The sequence below is a fragment of the Lichenostomus cassidix genome, chromosome 3, assembly GCF_008360975.1.
Source record: "Lichenostomus cassidix isolate B80296 chromosome 3, HeHo_3.0, whole genome shotgun sequence".
NCBI classification, from domain to species: Eukaryota; Metazoa; Chordata; class Aves; order Passeriformes; family Meliphagidae; genus Lichenostomus; species Lichenostomus cassidix.
The window spans coordinates 102,901,763-102,919,249 of record NC_139483.1 but is presented as its reverse complement, the minus strand read 5'-3'; the positions used below and the strand labels follow the sequence as shown (position 1 = coordinate 102,919,249).

The 17,487-nt window shown below is 40.9% G+C and overlaps 1 protein-coding gene across 2 annotated transcripts; it reads left to right on the top strand.

The window, feature by feature from the left end:
* The first annotated feature begins 655 nt into the window (after positions 1–655).
* MATN3 (matrilin 3) lies at positions 656–16,971 on the top strand. Of its 2 annotated transcripts, XM_085056939.1 has the most exons (8): positions 664–1,596; positions 3,151–3,720; positions 7,259–7,381; positions 7,818–7,940; positions 8,468–8,590; positions 10,415–10,537; positions 13,621–13,728; positions 15,540–16,971. In XM_085056939.1, the coding sequence occupies exons 1-8, from the start codon at positions 1,476–1,478 to the stop codon at positions 15,593–15,595; spliced, it is 1,347 nt and encodes a 448-aa protein (XP_084913065.1). In that variant the 5' UTR covers positions 664–1,475; the 3' UTR covers positions 15,596–16,971. The 2 variants fall into 2 exon arrangements, with proteins under 2 accessions (XP_084913066.1, XP_084913065.1); XM_085056940.1 differs by lacking the exon at positions 10,415–10,537 and having other exon boundaries at positions 656–1,596.
* Positions 16,972–17,487: the final 516 nt, after the last annotated feature.

Here is a 17,487-nt window from a genome sequence, read left to right as displayed (position 1 = left end):
GGTATTAAATTCTGGAAAAAAGGTTCAAAATTGTTTCAGCATATGGTTAAGGAGTTATTCTTGTATTTTCAGTATGTACCTCTGTACACATTTCAAAATGCTCTGTCAGGGCTGTGCTATCAGCAATAGTTAGTTCAGGTGCCACCTGCAGCACTGTGAACTGCAGTGGTCTCAGACCCTTGTGCCCTGTTCTGACAGCACCCTCCCTCCCAGGTGCTCTGAGGGTAGCCAGTGCCAGGGTGTGCCCAGTGCTGGTGGCAGCTGCGCTCTGTTTCCAGATTCTGAGGAGCTGCATTGGATCTGGATTCCCAGAGAGGCTCCAAACCCAGGGCACCTTTAGATGCTGGCACAGACTACTTAAATGTGACTGGAGGGAGGGAGGGAGGAGTGGGGGACGTGGAAGACATCTGTGGTTTTATGTGGTCTTAAGCATCTGAAGCTGTTGGGCAGTTGGGTGCTGTTCAAATATGGATTCCAGCACACACTGCTCTGGATCCCTGTGCACCAAGGGAGTGTGTGTGTGTCTGACCATGAGTGGTCAAAGAGATCCTGCCAAGGGCTGGCTATTGAGACTTTCCAGGTGGGTGACTGACCGTGTGGGTGAACAGCATTTGGCAGCAGGAGGCTCTGCCTGAAATTTGTCTGGGGAGTGTGAGTGTGTGTGCTCTTGCTCAAAAAGCTGTAGCTTCTGGGAGAGAAAAGCCATTATATTCCCCTGGAGCCCTGGCCTGTGGCTTTCTCCTGCATGAAGGGGGGTGGTTCCTCTTCCCTGATGTTTGCAGCCTTTGGGCAATGGTGGTCTCTTCTATTGTGCCTTCACCACAGAGCTTGAAGTGAGTCAGTACCTACCTGATACCGTACAGCTGGTGGGGTGGTGGTTCTGCGTCTAAATCAAGGCTTCCTGTTTCTGTGATGGAGGTAGCAGGAGAGGACATCCTCCAGTACGACACAATACAGATTTGGCAAAGGTGTCTTCTAAAGCCCCGTGCTGAAGGTCAGGGTGGCTTTGTGCCCTAAGCGGTGCTTTCCGTTAAAGCTCAGTGTAGCTTCCTCTCAGGAACTGGCAGGAGTTCCAGTGCCAGGAGCTAGACAAAATGCCCTTGGCCAGATTTGGCAACAGGGTAGGCACTTACTTGTGCTCACACTGGGCGCTTTATCTCCCGTTCTTTTCAAATACTGTCCTGAAATGCAAAATTAGCCTGGATTAAACACTTCTAGTGAAGGAAGAAGTGTGTCTCAGCTGCGCCCAGTTTTGAACGCCGTCCAGGTCCTGCCGCACGTTCCAAGGAGAAGCTCTAAGGCTCGCCCCCTTCCCTCTCCCCGCCGCTGAGCGCCCGTCGGGGCGGGGGAGCGAGGGCCGCCGGCCCGCCCTGGGGAGGAGGCGGCGGGGCGGCCGATGCCCCCTGGCTGTCCCGTCCCCCTTCCCCGTCTCGCAGCTTTAAAGCGGCGCGGCGGGCGCGGGGGGCGGCGGCACCATGGCTCGGGCGCTCGGCATCCTCGGCTGCTGCCTGGCGCTGCTGCTGCCGCTGCCCGTGGTTCCGCGGGGCTCCGCGCTCCGCCCGCGCCGGCAGCCGCGCCCGAGCATCCCCTCGGCAGGTACCGCGCCGGGGGCACCCAGCCCGCCCGCTCCGCGCCCCGCTCGCTCTGACCCGCTGCCGCTCTCTGCACCCCGCCTAGCGCTTCCCTACCTGTGCTCACTGCTCCAAACGGCTTTCTTTCAGACTCATGGAAGGACCGGGTTGCTGAAAAGCTTTTTTTTTCTTCTTAATCTAAAAAAGAGATTTTTTTCTACCTACAAACTCTGCATTTGATTTTTTTCTTTTTTTCATGTCTTAAGCTATGCATGCATGCACTAACATTTCTTCATGTTTTCTCAGCTTCCCAAAGGCAAAACTGAGTTACAGTATACGTGTAGAATTATACAGAATATACCTGGATGGGTTCCTAGATTCATCTGGTCTATTACTCCATCCAAAGGCAAAATCAACTCTGCTGCTGTGCTTCCTGAGGCAATTTGTGCAATTTCATTTTTCCCCTGTTTTCACTTGAACAAGAGAAAAAAGGTGCTGTTTTCACCTCCTCTACTTTTAAGACACTTGTGAAGATTTGGGGTTTTTTTCATTTCAGCTGGAATGCAATAATAAAAGTGAACTTGGTAGTAGCCAGCAGAGGTGTGTCAGGTTCCCAAAAAGCCCTGAAGGTGTAAATTCAAACTGGACATCTCATATTTTTCTATTTAATGCACTGGTGAGCCAGAATGTCTCTTTTATAGACATACTCTGGTTTTGAGTTGTCCATTTTTCATCTGTAAATCCAGTCTTGATGATATCAACTAAGTACATGGTACCATCAGTGTCAGGACAGGGAGAGGGCATTTTGGTTGCTTGCTGTCACTGTCTTGATTGGTTTTTGTCTTCCCAGAAGTAATGCTTATCTCTGATCTGAGCTATGGCTTTTCTGCTTCTGTCGAGATTTATATGGCAGCAAGGAATTTTGGAAGTGTGTGTGTAAATGTTCATTCTTACATGTAAAATTACTTCATAAGTAATTTCACTTTTCTCTCTGCTCTACAAGCCTGAAAACAGTAACAATTTCCAAAGAAGCCTTTTTACAGAAGCATTTGTGTCTTTTTCCTGTTGGCCTTTATTTCTTCTTGTTGTGTATTTTGGATTGTGATATACAAACAAGGAATAATTCCCAATTAGCAATTTAAATTGTTATTATCCTAAAAACTATTAGGATCTGTTCCCTGTGTGATCTACTCAGACATTTGGTCATTTTATTTCTTTGTCTTCTAACAACTGGAATTCAGGCTTTATGAAAAGAAACAGTAAGTACATTTATATATAATTGCTTCATGTCTGTGTTAGCTGTTGCATGAAAACCACAACCCTTTGGTTCAAAGATAGACATTTTGAGGGCTCAAATGAGCACCTTTATATTAATGCTTAGAAAAGGTCAGTTATTTATTAATTTTCAAAATTAATATTTAAGAATCTCTATTGTGTTTCTCACTAAAATTTACAGCCTCTTCATAAAGAATCAACCAACGTTATCTGGTAGGAGTAGTTTGCCATGACTACTGCCCTTGGGTGAGAGCTCCTGTGCTGTGTAGGAGGTGACTGAAGCATTTTCCTTCCTTCTTGACAGACACTGCCTGTAAGAACCAGCCCCTCGACCTTGTCTTCATCATAGACAGTTCCCGCAGCGTCCGACCTGAAGAGTTTAAGAAAGTGAAAACCTTCTTATCAGAAATGATCGATACTCTGGATGTTGGTGAAAGAACAACTCGTGTGGCTGTCATGAACTACGCAAGCACCGTCAAGGTGGAGTTTCCCCTCCGGACCTACTTTGACAAAGCCTCTCTGAAGGAGGCTGTGTCTCACATTGAGCCCTTGTCTGCTGGCACAATGACTGGCCTTGCCATCCAAACTGCCATGGATGAAGTCTTCACCGAGGAAATGGGCACCCGGCCAGCAACCTTCAACATCCCCAAGGTGGTCATTGTTGTGACAGATGGACGGCCACAAGACCAGGTTCAGGATGTGGCGGCAAGCGCCAGGGCAGCTGGCATCGAGATCTACGCAGTCGGGGTAGACAGGGCAGACATGCAGTCCCTGAGGATAATGGCCAGTGAGCCCCTGGATGAACACGTCTTCTATGTGGAGACCTATGGTGTGATCGAAAAGCTGACATCCAAGTTTAGAGAGACTTTCTGTGGTAAGGGGATCGGTCCAAGAGGGTAGTGTAATTTGGCTCCTTTTTACTTCTGCTGTGGTTCCATTCCCTAAGAAAGAAGTTTTTCAGAAGTGCTGTGTAACATCTAAATATTTCCTTTGCTGTCCATTGGGCAAACAAGCCAACCCTCAGTGGAGACCAAGTAATGGCTTTTCCTTTTGAATAGTGACAGTGCAGGTAACAGACCTGACTTGAGTGGACCTCCTTGTGCAGTCGGTCAGATTTAGAGCAAGAGAAATCACAGCAGTCTGGACAGGGTTTGGTTGCATATTTACTGAATTACTGAAGGTGCATACCAGAGCTGTGCATTTCCCATATTGCTGGGAAGTATGGAGGGTGGGAGTGTGGAGCTGAAGGGCTCCTTATAGGCTCAGAGTAGGAAAATCAGCATGGCAGGTAAACCACCATACAGGCTTGAGAAATCTGGTGCAGGATGAAGTGCCCAATCCCAATGTTAGGTCATCCCAGGATGGGCTTTCACTCCTTAGGCACTGCTGGGCTTTTCCACTGTACCAGGCTCACATCTCCCTCTGTTTCTCTGCAACTTGATTTAGACAAGGAACTGTGGGATGGGATGAATTATCTTTGCTTTTTCAGGAAAAATGCTGAATGTATTTAGTAGAATTCCACTAATAATGCTAGGCCGGAGTGGGCTGTTATTGTCATTTACAGGGAAAAAGGCATCTGAAGTATTTAGAACTGCCTATAGATAGCTGTGTCACAGCCTTACTCACAAGAATCAAATGACAAATTTCTGACAATTAAAAAACTTGTACAATGTAGATTGTAGATTTTTCTAGTAAATTTCTAAGAAATTTGCTTTAAGATAATTCTCCAGCAAGTAATAGGTAAAATCAGGTGTAAATAATATTGTAAAAAAATTAATATAATAGCCACTGTCTTGGGAACTTGGTTGGCAGTGTGTTACTTTGTTATTTCAGAACCTTACTAAAAATTACCACCACACATTTTGAGTATGTTTAGAGTGAATAGATCTCTTTCTTTAGGTATGAAATAAATGTGTAAGACCACCTGCAGACAGGACACTTTGCCCAATAATTAGCATAGGGAATGCCTTGAGGTTTGGCTTGACACCATGTTGTGATGCTGATGTGACCAGATCCTCACAAGTGCCCACCTGGCTGGACAGGTATGTGTGCTGTGAACATAGCACTCATTTCCACCTGTGTTCTCGCCAAAGCAAGTCCTTTCATAGCAGCAAAGAAAAACCTCTTGTTCTTAAGAATAAACTTACTGTTTGTTGTGCTGAAGCATAGAAATTATGACCATACAAGGCTGGAGGGTAAATCAGAGAGCTCACACATCTACACTTCCAGTGTAACTCAGTGGTCTGTGTGCAGTTCACCAAAATCTGTGGGATTCATGAAAAAAACACGGTGAAGGAAATAGTCTTTAGAAAGACTCCTGTAAACCAAATGAATCTAAGAGGGTCTTGTACGACAGTGTGGTAAACTGGGTCCCTTTTCAAATCCAGACTGCTTTTTTGGTCAGAAATCTGGACTCAGCAGTGACAATTAGGATTTTCTTTACTTTGACCAAAGTAAATGAATTTGTTTGTAGGGTGAACTGAAAACAGGAAAACTAATGTTCAGGGGAAAAATAGTTGGCTAAGATCAAGTTCCTGATGCACTGAGAGCATTATTCAGCATGAGACCTTCCCAGAAATGGAAAATCTTAGCCTTGAATTGCTGTCCAAGTCAGTGGACATTTGACTTTCCTACCACAAAAATCTCACCATTTGAGTCTGACCTTCTCACTTATGCTTGAAAATATCACCCAGTGATTTTGTTCATAAATCATGGAGATTACTTCTCCTATTCACAATCAAAAAGTGCTGCCTTAGTTGCAAATTTGTTTTTACCAATGGAAAGACAAGACAACTCTATCAGCCTTTTTAGCTAACTTCTAAATCATCCGTCTTTTAGAAAATGGGAAATGTTGCCATTGTGTTGCCACAGAATTGCCTTGTTTTCAGAAATACGTGAGAAGGTTCAAGCACTCTTGCTTCTGATTTCTTAGCTCACCAGTATTGCTTTGGAGATTGATTTTACCAGTAGTCCATACCTACACTGGAACTACTAATCTAAGTAAAATCTCAGGTAAAAGCAGACCCACCCTTCCTCCCTTCCTTCCTCCCTTTCTCCCTCTCTTTATTTCTCCGCTCTTTCTTTCTTGTCTCCCCTCTTTTTTCACTCCTCACATCTTTTCTCCACCTTTTTTCATCTCATTCCTTCCCTCTCCCTTTCTCCCCTCTCCCCTAAATTTAGTAATCTAAAAGGCATCTAAGTTTGAGTATCTAGGCTTGCTTGACAGTCTGTGGGGATAAACAGGGGCATCTTGAGGTGATCAAAGGAGCAGCATATCCAAAGATAAATACACTTGAAAAAAATTGGTCAGGAGTTAATTAGTTATACAATTAGACCTGTGAAGGAAAAGACTGTCAAGCCATACATTTCACGACAGCCCAGCGTTGTACAGGCATTTTGTCTGCCCTGTCACCACAACACACTTCTAGCACTTGCATGTCCATCACACTGCAGTTGTGTCACCATTTTCTCTGTTCTCAGTGTGATGAAATAGCCTTACTGTTTGCCGGGGAATCAGTTGGTCGTGAAAACTTTATCTCATTTTGCAGTTTCACCTTCTCAATTCTCTGAGATTTGGACATTATTTCTGTACTCTCCTTCAATTATGAGGTTCACGTGCCTGTACAGGTACTTTATTATAGAGACTTTCCTGCATATCCGCCTCTGGTCCTGACTCTTTAAATTTGATGGGTAAAGGCAGCTGTAGCCCCTACATATCCCATCTTGCACTGGTGGGTTTCCTTTCTGGCTGATACATCTGCAGTATCATTAAGGCACTCTTTTTGTTCCTGAGATGAGAGTATGTTATTCCAGTGCCTCTGAGTAATTTCTTTGTTCCTCCTGGTTCTGAGCTCTTTCTGTATCAATTTTTTAGTTTTATTTTATTTTTGCATTTAATTTCATTTAATTTTGCTTTCTGTTGCATTTCACTTTACCTGGGAGTTTTTTACAGGGCAGCAGGAATTCATAGATCAGGTACTGTGACAGTGAGCTGAAGTTCTTAAGCCAACAGATAGCGCCTGATAAATTTTAGCATTATTTCAGCTCGTTGTCTGTAATAGAAAGGGACTGGATACAAAGAGCCAGATGGTCCCTTTCATTGCTGAGTTCTCATTTCCAATGTAATGTTACCAAATGCTTAAAATCTCTCCTCGTTGAACCCTTGTCAATTCATCTTTTCTCCTGCCACCTCAGGTGGTGAGTTATTTCCGTGCCGTTTATGACCTCTCTCTCCTGGTTACATAGTGGAGCAAAGGAAGACTGTCACTTGTTGTGACAGCGACACAGCACTGACATTTACTACCACTAATCCAGCAAACAGTGCAAGACGTACCTTTGTAAGCATGAATGATTAATGCCTGTTCCTTTCCTCTGGGATGACTGAAGTACCTGTCTGTCGATGCCCTTTGTAGCTGTGAACGTGTGTGCCCTGGGGACCCACGGCTGCCAGCAGCTCTGTGTGAGTAACGGGGCATCCTACCTCTGTGACTGCTATGGAGGATACACTCTGAATCCAGATAAGAGAACCTGCTCAGGTATTGCTCCTTTGGAAAATGAGTTCAGCTAGGGAAAAAGTCATTTTTTAACACTGTAATTGGATTTGATATGCTACTTGTGTGCTTCTGTTGAGACAGCAAACATCTCTATCTTTTTCAATAATAAAAAATCTGGTAATGAATAATAAATGAGAGTCAGCTGCAAGTAATAGTGAGACATAATTTGATTCTATCACTGTCCTTTTTATTGTGCCTACAGATCCATTCATTAGGGCCAGATTCCAAAACAATCTTTAGATGTAGACACTGTATAGATATTTCTCCTACCACTTGTTCTAATTCCTTCAATTACTATTGGCATTTCTGAGCTGATTCTAAATTGAAATAATAATAATTGAAATTAAAACATGTGAATGTGCAGTCCATCCCAAACTGCTTGCTATTAACAAATTGTTTCTGTAACATGCCTGACAAGCTGTGGACATGTGTGCACCTGGAAGGCATGAATGTGATCAGATCTGTGTGAGTAACAATGGATCCTATGTCTGTGACTGCTATGAAGGCTACACCTTGAATCCAGACAAGAAGACTTGCTCAGGTGAGAATTAAAGGCTACTTGAATAAATGAAACCCATGGAGATATGGACATGTTTTCTGTGACTTACCCTAAAATGAGAACTCACAGGTGGTCTTTCAACTTGGTTCCAATAACAATAAAATTGCATTATTCTTTAAATGTGTTGATTAAAGAATGTGATTTGGCATTTATCTACCATTTTATGGTCTTCACAGAATTCCATAAACATTGTTTAGTTACTCAGTCGGACATGGGACTGCTCGTCTCATGTGGGTTTTTAGTTTCATCCTTACTGGGGATGTACAGAGCTGTTGGAATTGCTGATGAAAGACAGAACTGCATGAAATGTGGTGTAGTCATCTGCCTCCTCCATTAAATAATTAATTACTGAATTCAGTTGTCTGTATTACATTATATATAATATAATAATGTAGTAGGACAGTGATTAAATTGTAATTAAATTGTAATTACAAATGCTGAGCATTTAAAACAGGGAAGTGTCTAGGAGGGATTAATAGGTTTCTTTTCTAAACCGTGCCTCACCACAGCCATGGACATGTGTGCACCTGGAAGGCATGACTGTGCCCAAGTCTGTCTGAGTAATGATGGATCCTACAGCTGTGACTGCTATGAAGGATACACTCTGAATCCTGACAAGAAGACTTGCTCAGGTAAGATCTGATTAAGGAAAAATTGTGTTCCACTAAAAGCAAGTAGCTTTTAAAAATCTGGCTAATTTATGTTATTTTTCTGATAAATTATCCCAGAGTTTCTGTACAACTCCTGAAAACTTGGGGTAATTTTGTTTCTTCATATGAACTGTAGTAATTTGAGACCCTTGGCTATTCTGCAGTTGTATGAAGATTGTATTTGGTAAGATTTAAATGCCATTTGGCATTTCCTTGAGGACTTCACAGTATTTTCAAACCCATGGAGCATGAATTGGCATATCCAATATGTGACGTGTGCCACCTCTGCCAGAAAACCCTTCAGCAAAGCAGCACAAGGGAATGAGATGAGGGAGAGCAAGGACTGTGCTGGAAGAGAGATTGCAGTCTGTATCAGCTTGAGTGTGATTGCTCTTTCTGGTAGATGTGTTTGGACCTTAAAAAATATTCCAGCCTTAGAGCTCTAGAGGATGGAGGGAAATGTTGCTTCTCAGTGCTGGTTTCTTGTGGAGAACAAGAGCATAGATGTAGCTGGTACTCAGGGATGTACACACATATATTATCTACAAATTAATATCTATTCTATATTATCTTCACTTGATTAGGGTTTGATCTTCACTCTTAATTTCTTTGGATGTCTCACTGGTGATTTATATAGGGAAAATGCTTTTTTCCCCACTTCCACTATAATCCCTTTCCTTACTATATTTTGTGTGATAAAGTGTTGAATTAGGCTTCTAATTCCAGGAGGTTCCCAGGCAAATCTGTCCAGTTAACTCACCAGAGGGCCTCAGTATTTCTTCCTGCCTAGGTTAGGAGCTGATTTTGTAAATATGGTGGCAAGGATTAGCTCTTAGCTGGCATTACAGAGAGGCGATAAACATATGAGGGAATGTAAATTTTATTAGGCATCCCCTTTTGGAGTCCAATCCCAAATTAATTTCATAGCACCAATTCTCCTCCTGCATAGTCAAACTTTAAATTATTTTCTTCACATGCTTGCTTTTTTTTCCCCTTTTGAATCTCATTTTGCAGTATGCTGCTAATTATTTCCATCCAGGTCTTTGTGACAATTATATCACAAAGATGTGCAAAAAAATTGATGGAAAAATAATCTAGGTCCAGGAGAGGGTCATTTTATTCCTTTTTTCTTCTTTTCCTTTGCTTCCCTTCCCCTTTCTTTCTCTCTTTCTTCTCTCTTTTCTTTCTCTCTTCCTCTCTTTCTCCGTCCTTTATTTTTTCTTGTGCCTTACTGGGCCTCCTTACTGCAAAGATATCCAAATATAGGAACTTCTTCTCAGCTTGCCCTTTCAGAATTGGCATGTTAAATTTGGCAGAAAACAGCAGCCTCACACATAAAGTGCCCACTTTGTAACTGGCAGTGGGTGTCACATCTCTGCTTTTTAGCAGCCATGTATACTTTTCTGTTTATGGTCTTTTCACTCCATAAAAAAGTGTCTTCTCCAACTCAATTAGAGCTGAAGTAATGCCAAATAGTCTCTTAAAACCAAAACATTTGTTTTCTGAAATTCCGTTGGATAATTGCTTTGCAACTGCATCACTTCTAGCTCCATTTCTTTTGCAATCTGTTACAGCTGCAAAAAAGTGTTGCCAGTATTCCAAAACTTCTACTGATTTTGTGACGCTGATAGCCAGATAAAAACACACTGTTCATCCTGCTCTGGTTAATAGCATGCTGACATGCAGTAAAAACATTCTGGTTTGAATCTAAATGAAGATACATTCACAAATGGGAATTACTGCAATCAACTCTGAAGGCTGAAGTTTGGACACTGATTAATGTTCTCCTCTGAAATGCTCCCTTAGCTGCTGATGTGTGTGCACCTGGCAGGCACGACTGTGAGCAGCTCTGTGTGAGGGATGACCTGTTCTATACCTGTGACTGCCACCAAGGCTACACCCTCAACCCAGACAGGAAGACTTGCTCAAGTAAGAGCAGATTGCTGATCCCTTTCTACCCATGTCCTCCCCAGCTAAGTGTATGTATTGCAGTAGCTCTTGCTAGCACCTTAATACCCTTGTAGGGGAGGAATTTGCATGTGCACTCAGGTGTTAAAAGACAGCTCTATGTCACTCTGAGAAAAATTCAGAGATACAAAGAACTTTATATGGAACAGTGTTAGTAAATGATCACCATGCAGTCTTTATCATCTTATAACTAAGGCCTTCCCTAATTTATGCAATATTCAGCAAACCCAGAACTGAGAAATTGTTGAAGAGAGAAGATTTGGGGTTAGTCATACACTTTGCAGTACCACCATGCAAGACGGTTTAAGGTGATGTCCTCCCCTCCAGCCTCAATTTCATCTTTCTGTTCCTTTCTTTAGCTTCTCAGTGACTTTGTGTTACAGTAAAAATGTAATAATTTCAGAAGTGTTTCTTTCCTTCCCAGTCTCCTTACTGCAGTTATTGTATACTGGAACCCTTTCCTAGCATGCCTTGGGAGCTGATGTGGCACTTCACATCTGGTGGGGTTAGGCAGCTGGGTCAGAGGGAGCAAGGACTGAGGTATCTCTTGTATCAATTAAGATATTAATCCCTAGTAAAACAATTATTTTATCTTGCTGCTCCAAGGTAAGATCAGTTGCACATCTCAGTAGTTCCTGGTAAGATTCATAGAGGATAGGCTCCCAGCGTGGAAAAGCATTGCAATCGGGAAGCATTAAAAAATGTTGTCTTGTTTCTGGGTAACTCCAAAGCACATCCTGTGTGAACTGATGTATGTGCACCAGGAATCCATGACTGGCAGCAGGTCTGTGTGAGTGCATCATAGACCTATGACAGCTATGAAGACTTTGCCTTAAATTCAGATGACAAAACATGCTCAAGTAATAATTTAATGTTGGGGCTTTTTCTGAATATGTCTATTTATTGAAGCACCTCTTTTTAATCTGTTAAACATTTCCAATCTGTTTGAGAAATGGTCTATCAACTCAAAAGATCCCAGGAAGTATAATCCCTTTTCATTCTTTTATGCCTCTTTCTATGAACATTTTGAACTAGTTTGGTCCTTCTTGTTTAGTTACAGCAGTAACTGTATTTAAAACTAGCTTATGTTTAATGTTGACTCTTATTTACCACCACACATTTAAGGACTCACTGTATTTAAAAACATAATCTGCCCTTATCTGCATTCCTTATGAAATGGGAATAATTTGGGATGTTGGCAAACACCACCTGCAAAAGTAGTTTCTTGTTGATCTGGACTGAACACAAAAGCAGTGTAAAAACACAGCTTTAGCATGTTTTACGTGACTTGTTGTGCATCCCAATGGCAACAGGAATGCCCCAGATTTTGAATATCAAATACAAGAAAACACTCAGTTTCACAGAAGGACTGTAGAAGAATTCAGAATACCCGTGAACAATTGCCAAAGTTGGTTGGACAAGTAATTTTGTTAAAACAGACAAAATCCAAGGAGGATCTATGTCTGTCATTGGAGAATTTAAATGCAGACATAAAAAATTAACTGGCAGTTGGTTGGAAACCGACTGTGTTGGTGTGATATTTTGAACTGGCCTTCCTCCAGCTGACTCTTGAACAGCTCTTCTTTGTACATTGACCATATAGCTGGTGGAATGTTCCAAAGAAGGGAGCTGAACAAACACAGGTTCAGTGGAATCAAGGAGACATCAGTTTCAACATTGGCTTTAAGACAAATTAATTTCTGCACTGCCAGAAGATTTTTCAGTTTCCTTGAAAAAGTGGGAGTATCAATGGCATGACTGATAAACAAAAAAAAAAAAGAAGGTAAAACAATTGAGGAAAAAAGGGAAGTGTACCCAGGTATAATATTTCTATTGTTTTACTGTAACAATTCTCACCCACTTGGTTTGGCATTGATCAATGATGCATTGGCAATTGATGCATTGGCAATGATATGCATTTATATACCTAGAGAAAAGAAATTGATTAATATGCTATTGTTGCCTTTGCAAGTAATGTAAAAAATCATGTATGAAGAGATGGGTATTATATACAGGTAATACCTCTTGATAACTTATTGAAAATGTATTTGTAGGCTCTCTTTTAAGAAGGCTTTGCCTTTGGAAGTTTCTTATTCCAGTCTCAGGTGTAGATGGTGATCTCACTACAGTACCTGTGCTACAATAGCTCTTGATATGTTTGTTCTCAGCCTTCAGCAAGTTGTGCAGCCTTAAGTTAGTTTATGGAGTAGGTGAGGTTAAATTGCCTTTAATGCAGCTAAGAATTCACAGCCATTTGCTGATGCTTGCATTATTATACCACAATGAAATTGTTGTCTCTCTGAACCTGTTGTCATCATTGCTGGTTTTGTTGTGAATATGGACAAAAAGGAATTCTTGAGGACAGCTGAGGCTGGTCCCCTATAAGTCTGAAAGACTGTGGTCAAGATCTAGGAACAGATTCAATGGAAGCACTGTGGAGTATAGCAATGTTTGCTTTCTCTTTCTGAAGAGACTAGTGACCTCTGTGTCATTCTAGCTGGCTCTACCAGTGATACTGCTGTGACTTTCTGCTGGATTTAAAATTCACTTGGGCTGATGTGAATGATGTCATTCTCTCCATCTGTATTCATTGGAATGCATTTGTGTCCACCCTCTTGAATCAAGAAAGATACTCCTTATGCACGCCTGTTGCCAATGTTAGAAACCAAGAGTCCTTATGGGGTGACACAACTAAAGTTAATGGGGAGGCTGGTTGTCTTTGCAGCCTGGACTTTTTTTTTTTTTTTTTTTTGCTTCATAATGGTCCAATTTAAAGAGTGTAGAGGGTCCAGGTAGGCAGGTGAGGACTCCGTGCTCTTGGTTAGAGTCCAGCTCTCTCTTGCTTGTCTTGGATTATGACACTCAGGTCTCTGGCTGCACACCAACCCCTGTTCACTGCTGCCCCTCCTTCCCAACTGCCCTGGGTTGCAGCGCTTGCTGTAGTCTCACAGCATAGGTTCGACTTCTGCAGAATCAAGTATTTTCTTGGGATTTAGATGTTCAATAATTGTAATAAATATACTAAATGATGTTTTCTCTCTTAGGAGCCATAACAAGCAGTCTCATAACAACTGAAGAGTCCTGTAAGTGTGAAGCCATCATTGCCCTCCAGGACTCAGTGACCTCACGCCTTGAAGCTCTGTCCACAAAATATATCCTTTTTCCTACATGATCTCCTGCATTCAGCAATTTACTGGTATTTTAGAGGCAGATGTTTTGATATAAACCAGGGAGGAAATATCCCTCAAAAGAGAAAGTATTTTCAGGGTGATTTTAGAAATGTTACAGAAACAAATCTTGATTGTTGCAAACACCACTGTTTTCACATTTCATTGAAGAGCAACATGATACAGATAAAATAATGCATATGCCCACATCCCCTGGATTAAATTTGCCATGTTGAACATCAAGCACTACTCTACTCATAATTCTTCTGGATAACTTGTACTGTTAGAGCAAATGCTCAGTTTTGAGTCCTCCTCTCACGTCCCAAAACTTCTGAGACAACTTCATGGTCAGTGTGACAACAGTACCATTACCTGTGGTATCCCTCTGCATCCCACCTCCACCGGCAGGCACTGTCCCAAGTGATCTTCAAGCACCTTCTTTTCTCTGAAAATGTGTGAGCCTATTAGCATCCTGGGGTACAGGAGAATGGGAGAGGTGGAAGGCAGGGTGCTGAGGTTGGAGGCTCTGGGCAAGCCTTGTGTCCAGAGGAGATCCGAGGTGCTGGCTGGTGGGTGGAATTTGCCAGCTCCGTTTGCTGCAGTTCCATGTCTGCAGCTGTGAAGGGAAATGTGGTCAACCCCCGGATTAGACATTCCACAAACATGTGGGAGAGAAAAAAACCCCAACCAACAAACAAAGAGAAAGTGGTGAACTCTATGGTACCACAGCAAGCCTGAATGCTGGGATAAATTCCCTCAGATGACATAGCACGAACTAATAACTGGAAATTAAAGTGAGATGAGCTGTGGTACATCATAAGGCATAATTTCTAGAAGTGAGAGTGGTTGATCACTGTTACAATTTACTGAGGATTGTGGCAGATTTTCTTTGCTGAAAATTTTGAGACTGAATGCTTTTTTCTGTCAAAGCTGCTCTTGTTCAAATAGGAATTGATTTAAAGGAGCATTATGTCTGTAGTTATCCTTCTGATCCCTGTGGCTTCAAAATCAAGGAAGAGAGGGCTATTTCAGATTAAAAAAAAAAGGAGAGCAAACTACTGAGTTTTATACATGAACTCATCATTTACATAGATAAAAAAATGTCTCAATTTGCTGAAGTTTCTTAAAGTCAAATGAAAACTTCTGCTGAGCATGCAAGGCTTTCCCAGTTTTTGAATAAATTCAAAGTAATTTTTATGAGATCTAATTGCACATCCCTCTTCTTGCAGTATGTTGGAGTTCAGTTTATCTGTCTGGGAAAAGCGAGGGGAAGAACTCTGATTTCCCTGGATTATAATGTATAATTCTAGGGAATCTAAGTAATTAAAACTGAACACCAAGATATTTAAACTTGTAATGACATCTCACCAGTAGCACGTCCTTCGGAGATCAATCTTTCTGCCCCAAGAACTCATGTTAAGCAAGAAAATGCTGTGGGTTTAAGTTAGGAATAGGCTTTACTACAAAGAACTGAGGCTTTCAAAGTTATTTTTGATGGGATATTTCTATCCCTAGCATCCTTTCAAGACAACCTGGAAACCATAGCTGAGACCATCATCTTCTGCTCTTCATCTCTGAATTTCACCTGATCCAACTTCTTTTAAGAAATTAGGGTTGAGACTAATTGGGAAGATGCCAAACCTTGACAGAGCTCTAAAATGTTTGGAAATGTCTGTTTCAAGCATGTATTGACCTCATCCAGAAAACAGACTGTTTTTTGAAATTGCAAATGAGAAAGACTGTAAATAAAACAAACCTTATTTCTGTCTATTTTATTGCCCTTAACAACTGACCACTAGAGGAAGTGTCTGAGAAGCTGCAGGCATATCAAGACAGACAGCAGATTGTCTGAGTTATCACTCTGCTTGATTTTAAAATAATCTTTCAGAATCAAACCTTTTTATTGTTTTCAGCAAGCTTTATTTTATTGCACAGCTTACAAAACAGCAGCTGGTTTATTAGTATTGACAAATGTCAAGAAGACTTCAGGAAGACAAGAAATACTTGAAAATACAATGAGTGACTCTGAGGATCTTCAGTTACTTTATAGCCATAAAGCTACTCATACCTGCTGTGCTTCAGTTTGTACTGCAGATACTGCTTTTCTGTAGTAACTGCATTTTTTATTCTCTTACTTCAAAGTAAATACAGAAAAAATGGAATGGATACAGTATATCACATTATATAAAACTTTGAAATGGCAAGGCAAAATGAAAAAAAAAAAATAGTCCCTATGTCTTCTTTCCATTAAATAGGAAAGTAAGTTGGTATCTTGTAACTTATTTTAATAAAATACAATATAATATGCACATTGATGTTAGCAGTTTTTTTGTATTCAATTTAAAGGACATGTGTTAGGAAATAAAATGTTTAAAAAACCCAAGGAAACAAAACCTCAAAGATAAAGGAGGCATAAATAGAAGAATTAAACAGAATACTGCCCCAAGTCAAATGTTTAGAAAAAGAAGTATTTTATTTTAAAACTTAGAAGTCATTGTAATATAGATAAAAGATTTAACAGTAATTTCAAGTATTAATAATGTTGTTTAACATGCAGAAGAAAGACATCCTCCAATTAAATATTTTTATCCTGCAAGATTTACTTATGTTATTAGTCAGTCATTCCTGCTGTCATTACACAGACTTTACTGACACTTTACTTGTGTCAATCAGGCTTTTAGGATAAACCACACAAGGTAACAATTAAAAAAAAATTAGTAGTTAAAGGAATCCAGTCATTTCATACACTTGGCATTTATAATTATCCAAATACTTTAGAAACTATATTTAAATTAGGAGTCAAAATGATGGGTTTTTTATGGAAAAATCCAGCATATTTTGTAGACCCTTACAATATAATTACACAAAATATTATATCTGGTGGCTGGTTTGCCAAGAACACATTAAACAACATTTGTTCTTGTTTCATGCCCTGCACATAACATATTCAAGCAAGTTCAGTTATGTTCACTTCACTGCACATGGGAGTGTGACTTCAGCTATGTCTACACAGTAATGTTAAACTGCAATATAACACAAAATAGCACAAGTGAACACGGGACAGAGCTTCAGCTGCAAGGGCTAAAAATGAGCCTGTAAACTCTCCAAGAATGCTGGATTTGGCTGTGCTTGATATTTTGTGCTGTGGCCCCAAACTGCTATTAATTTGCTGTAGTACAATTAAAGTTAGCATGGGACATCCTGGCTACGCTAACTTGCTTCCTCAAAGAGCTGTGTATGCATATTTTTTTTCTGTAAATCATGGAGTTTTATATCCAACACTTCACTTTGCTTACTTTCATGTCCTCTGCTTAGACATGGGTATTATAGAGGCATTTACAGGGCCAGAAGTATGCCTTGGCCTCTGTAATTGGTAAGAATAAACAAGTTGTAAATCTAATGCAAAACTTTACAACTTCTTGGCAATTGGGAGGGGATGACATCAGTCCCATTTACACTAAAGCCAGTTGTCAGATGAGATGTAAAATTTTATAGGATAGTGGAAAATTGTCCTGGAGGCCAGATGTGTCTTGAAAGCTGTCAGCTGGGCAGGCTTTGATTCATGCAGTAGTATTAATAACTTCATTTTATATTACAAATGATAATATTTACATTCAATTCCTCTGAGCAATTACCTGCCTCACTTTGTGAGCACCAGGTAAAATTCCAAGATTATGTAAATGATTTGTTTAAAACAGGACATACTGTTGGTTCAGAAAAATTGGATTTATTATCCAGTATGCT

What these genes read in the sequence shown, in the direction of transcription:
- MATN3 (XM_085056939.1), top strand. Translation starts at nt 1,476, where the DNA reads ATGGCTCGGGCGCTCGGCATCCTCGGCTGCTGCCTGGCGCTGCTGCTG. An exon ending in AGATAAGAGAACCTGCTCAG is followed by an intron (nt 7,382 to 7,817) that starts GTATTGCTCCTT and finishes ATGCCTGACAAG; the next exon opens with CTGTGGACATGTGTGCACCT. An exon ending in AGACAAGAAGACTTGCTCAG is followed by an intron (nt 7,941 to 8,467) that starts GTGAGAATTAAA and finishes GCCTCACCACAG; the next exon opens with CCATGGACATGTGTGCACCT.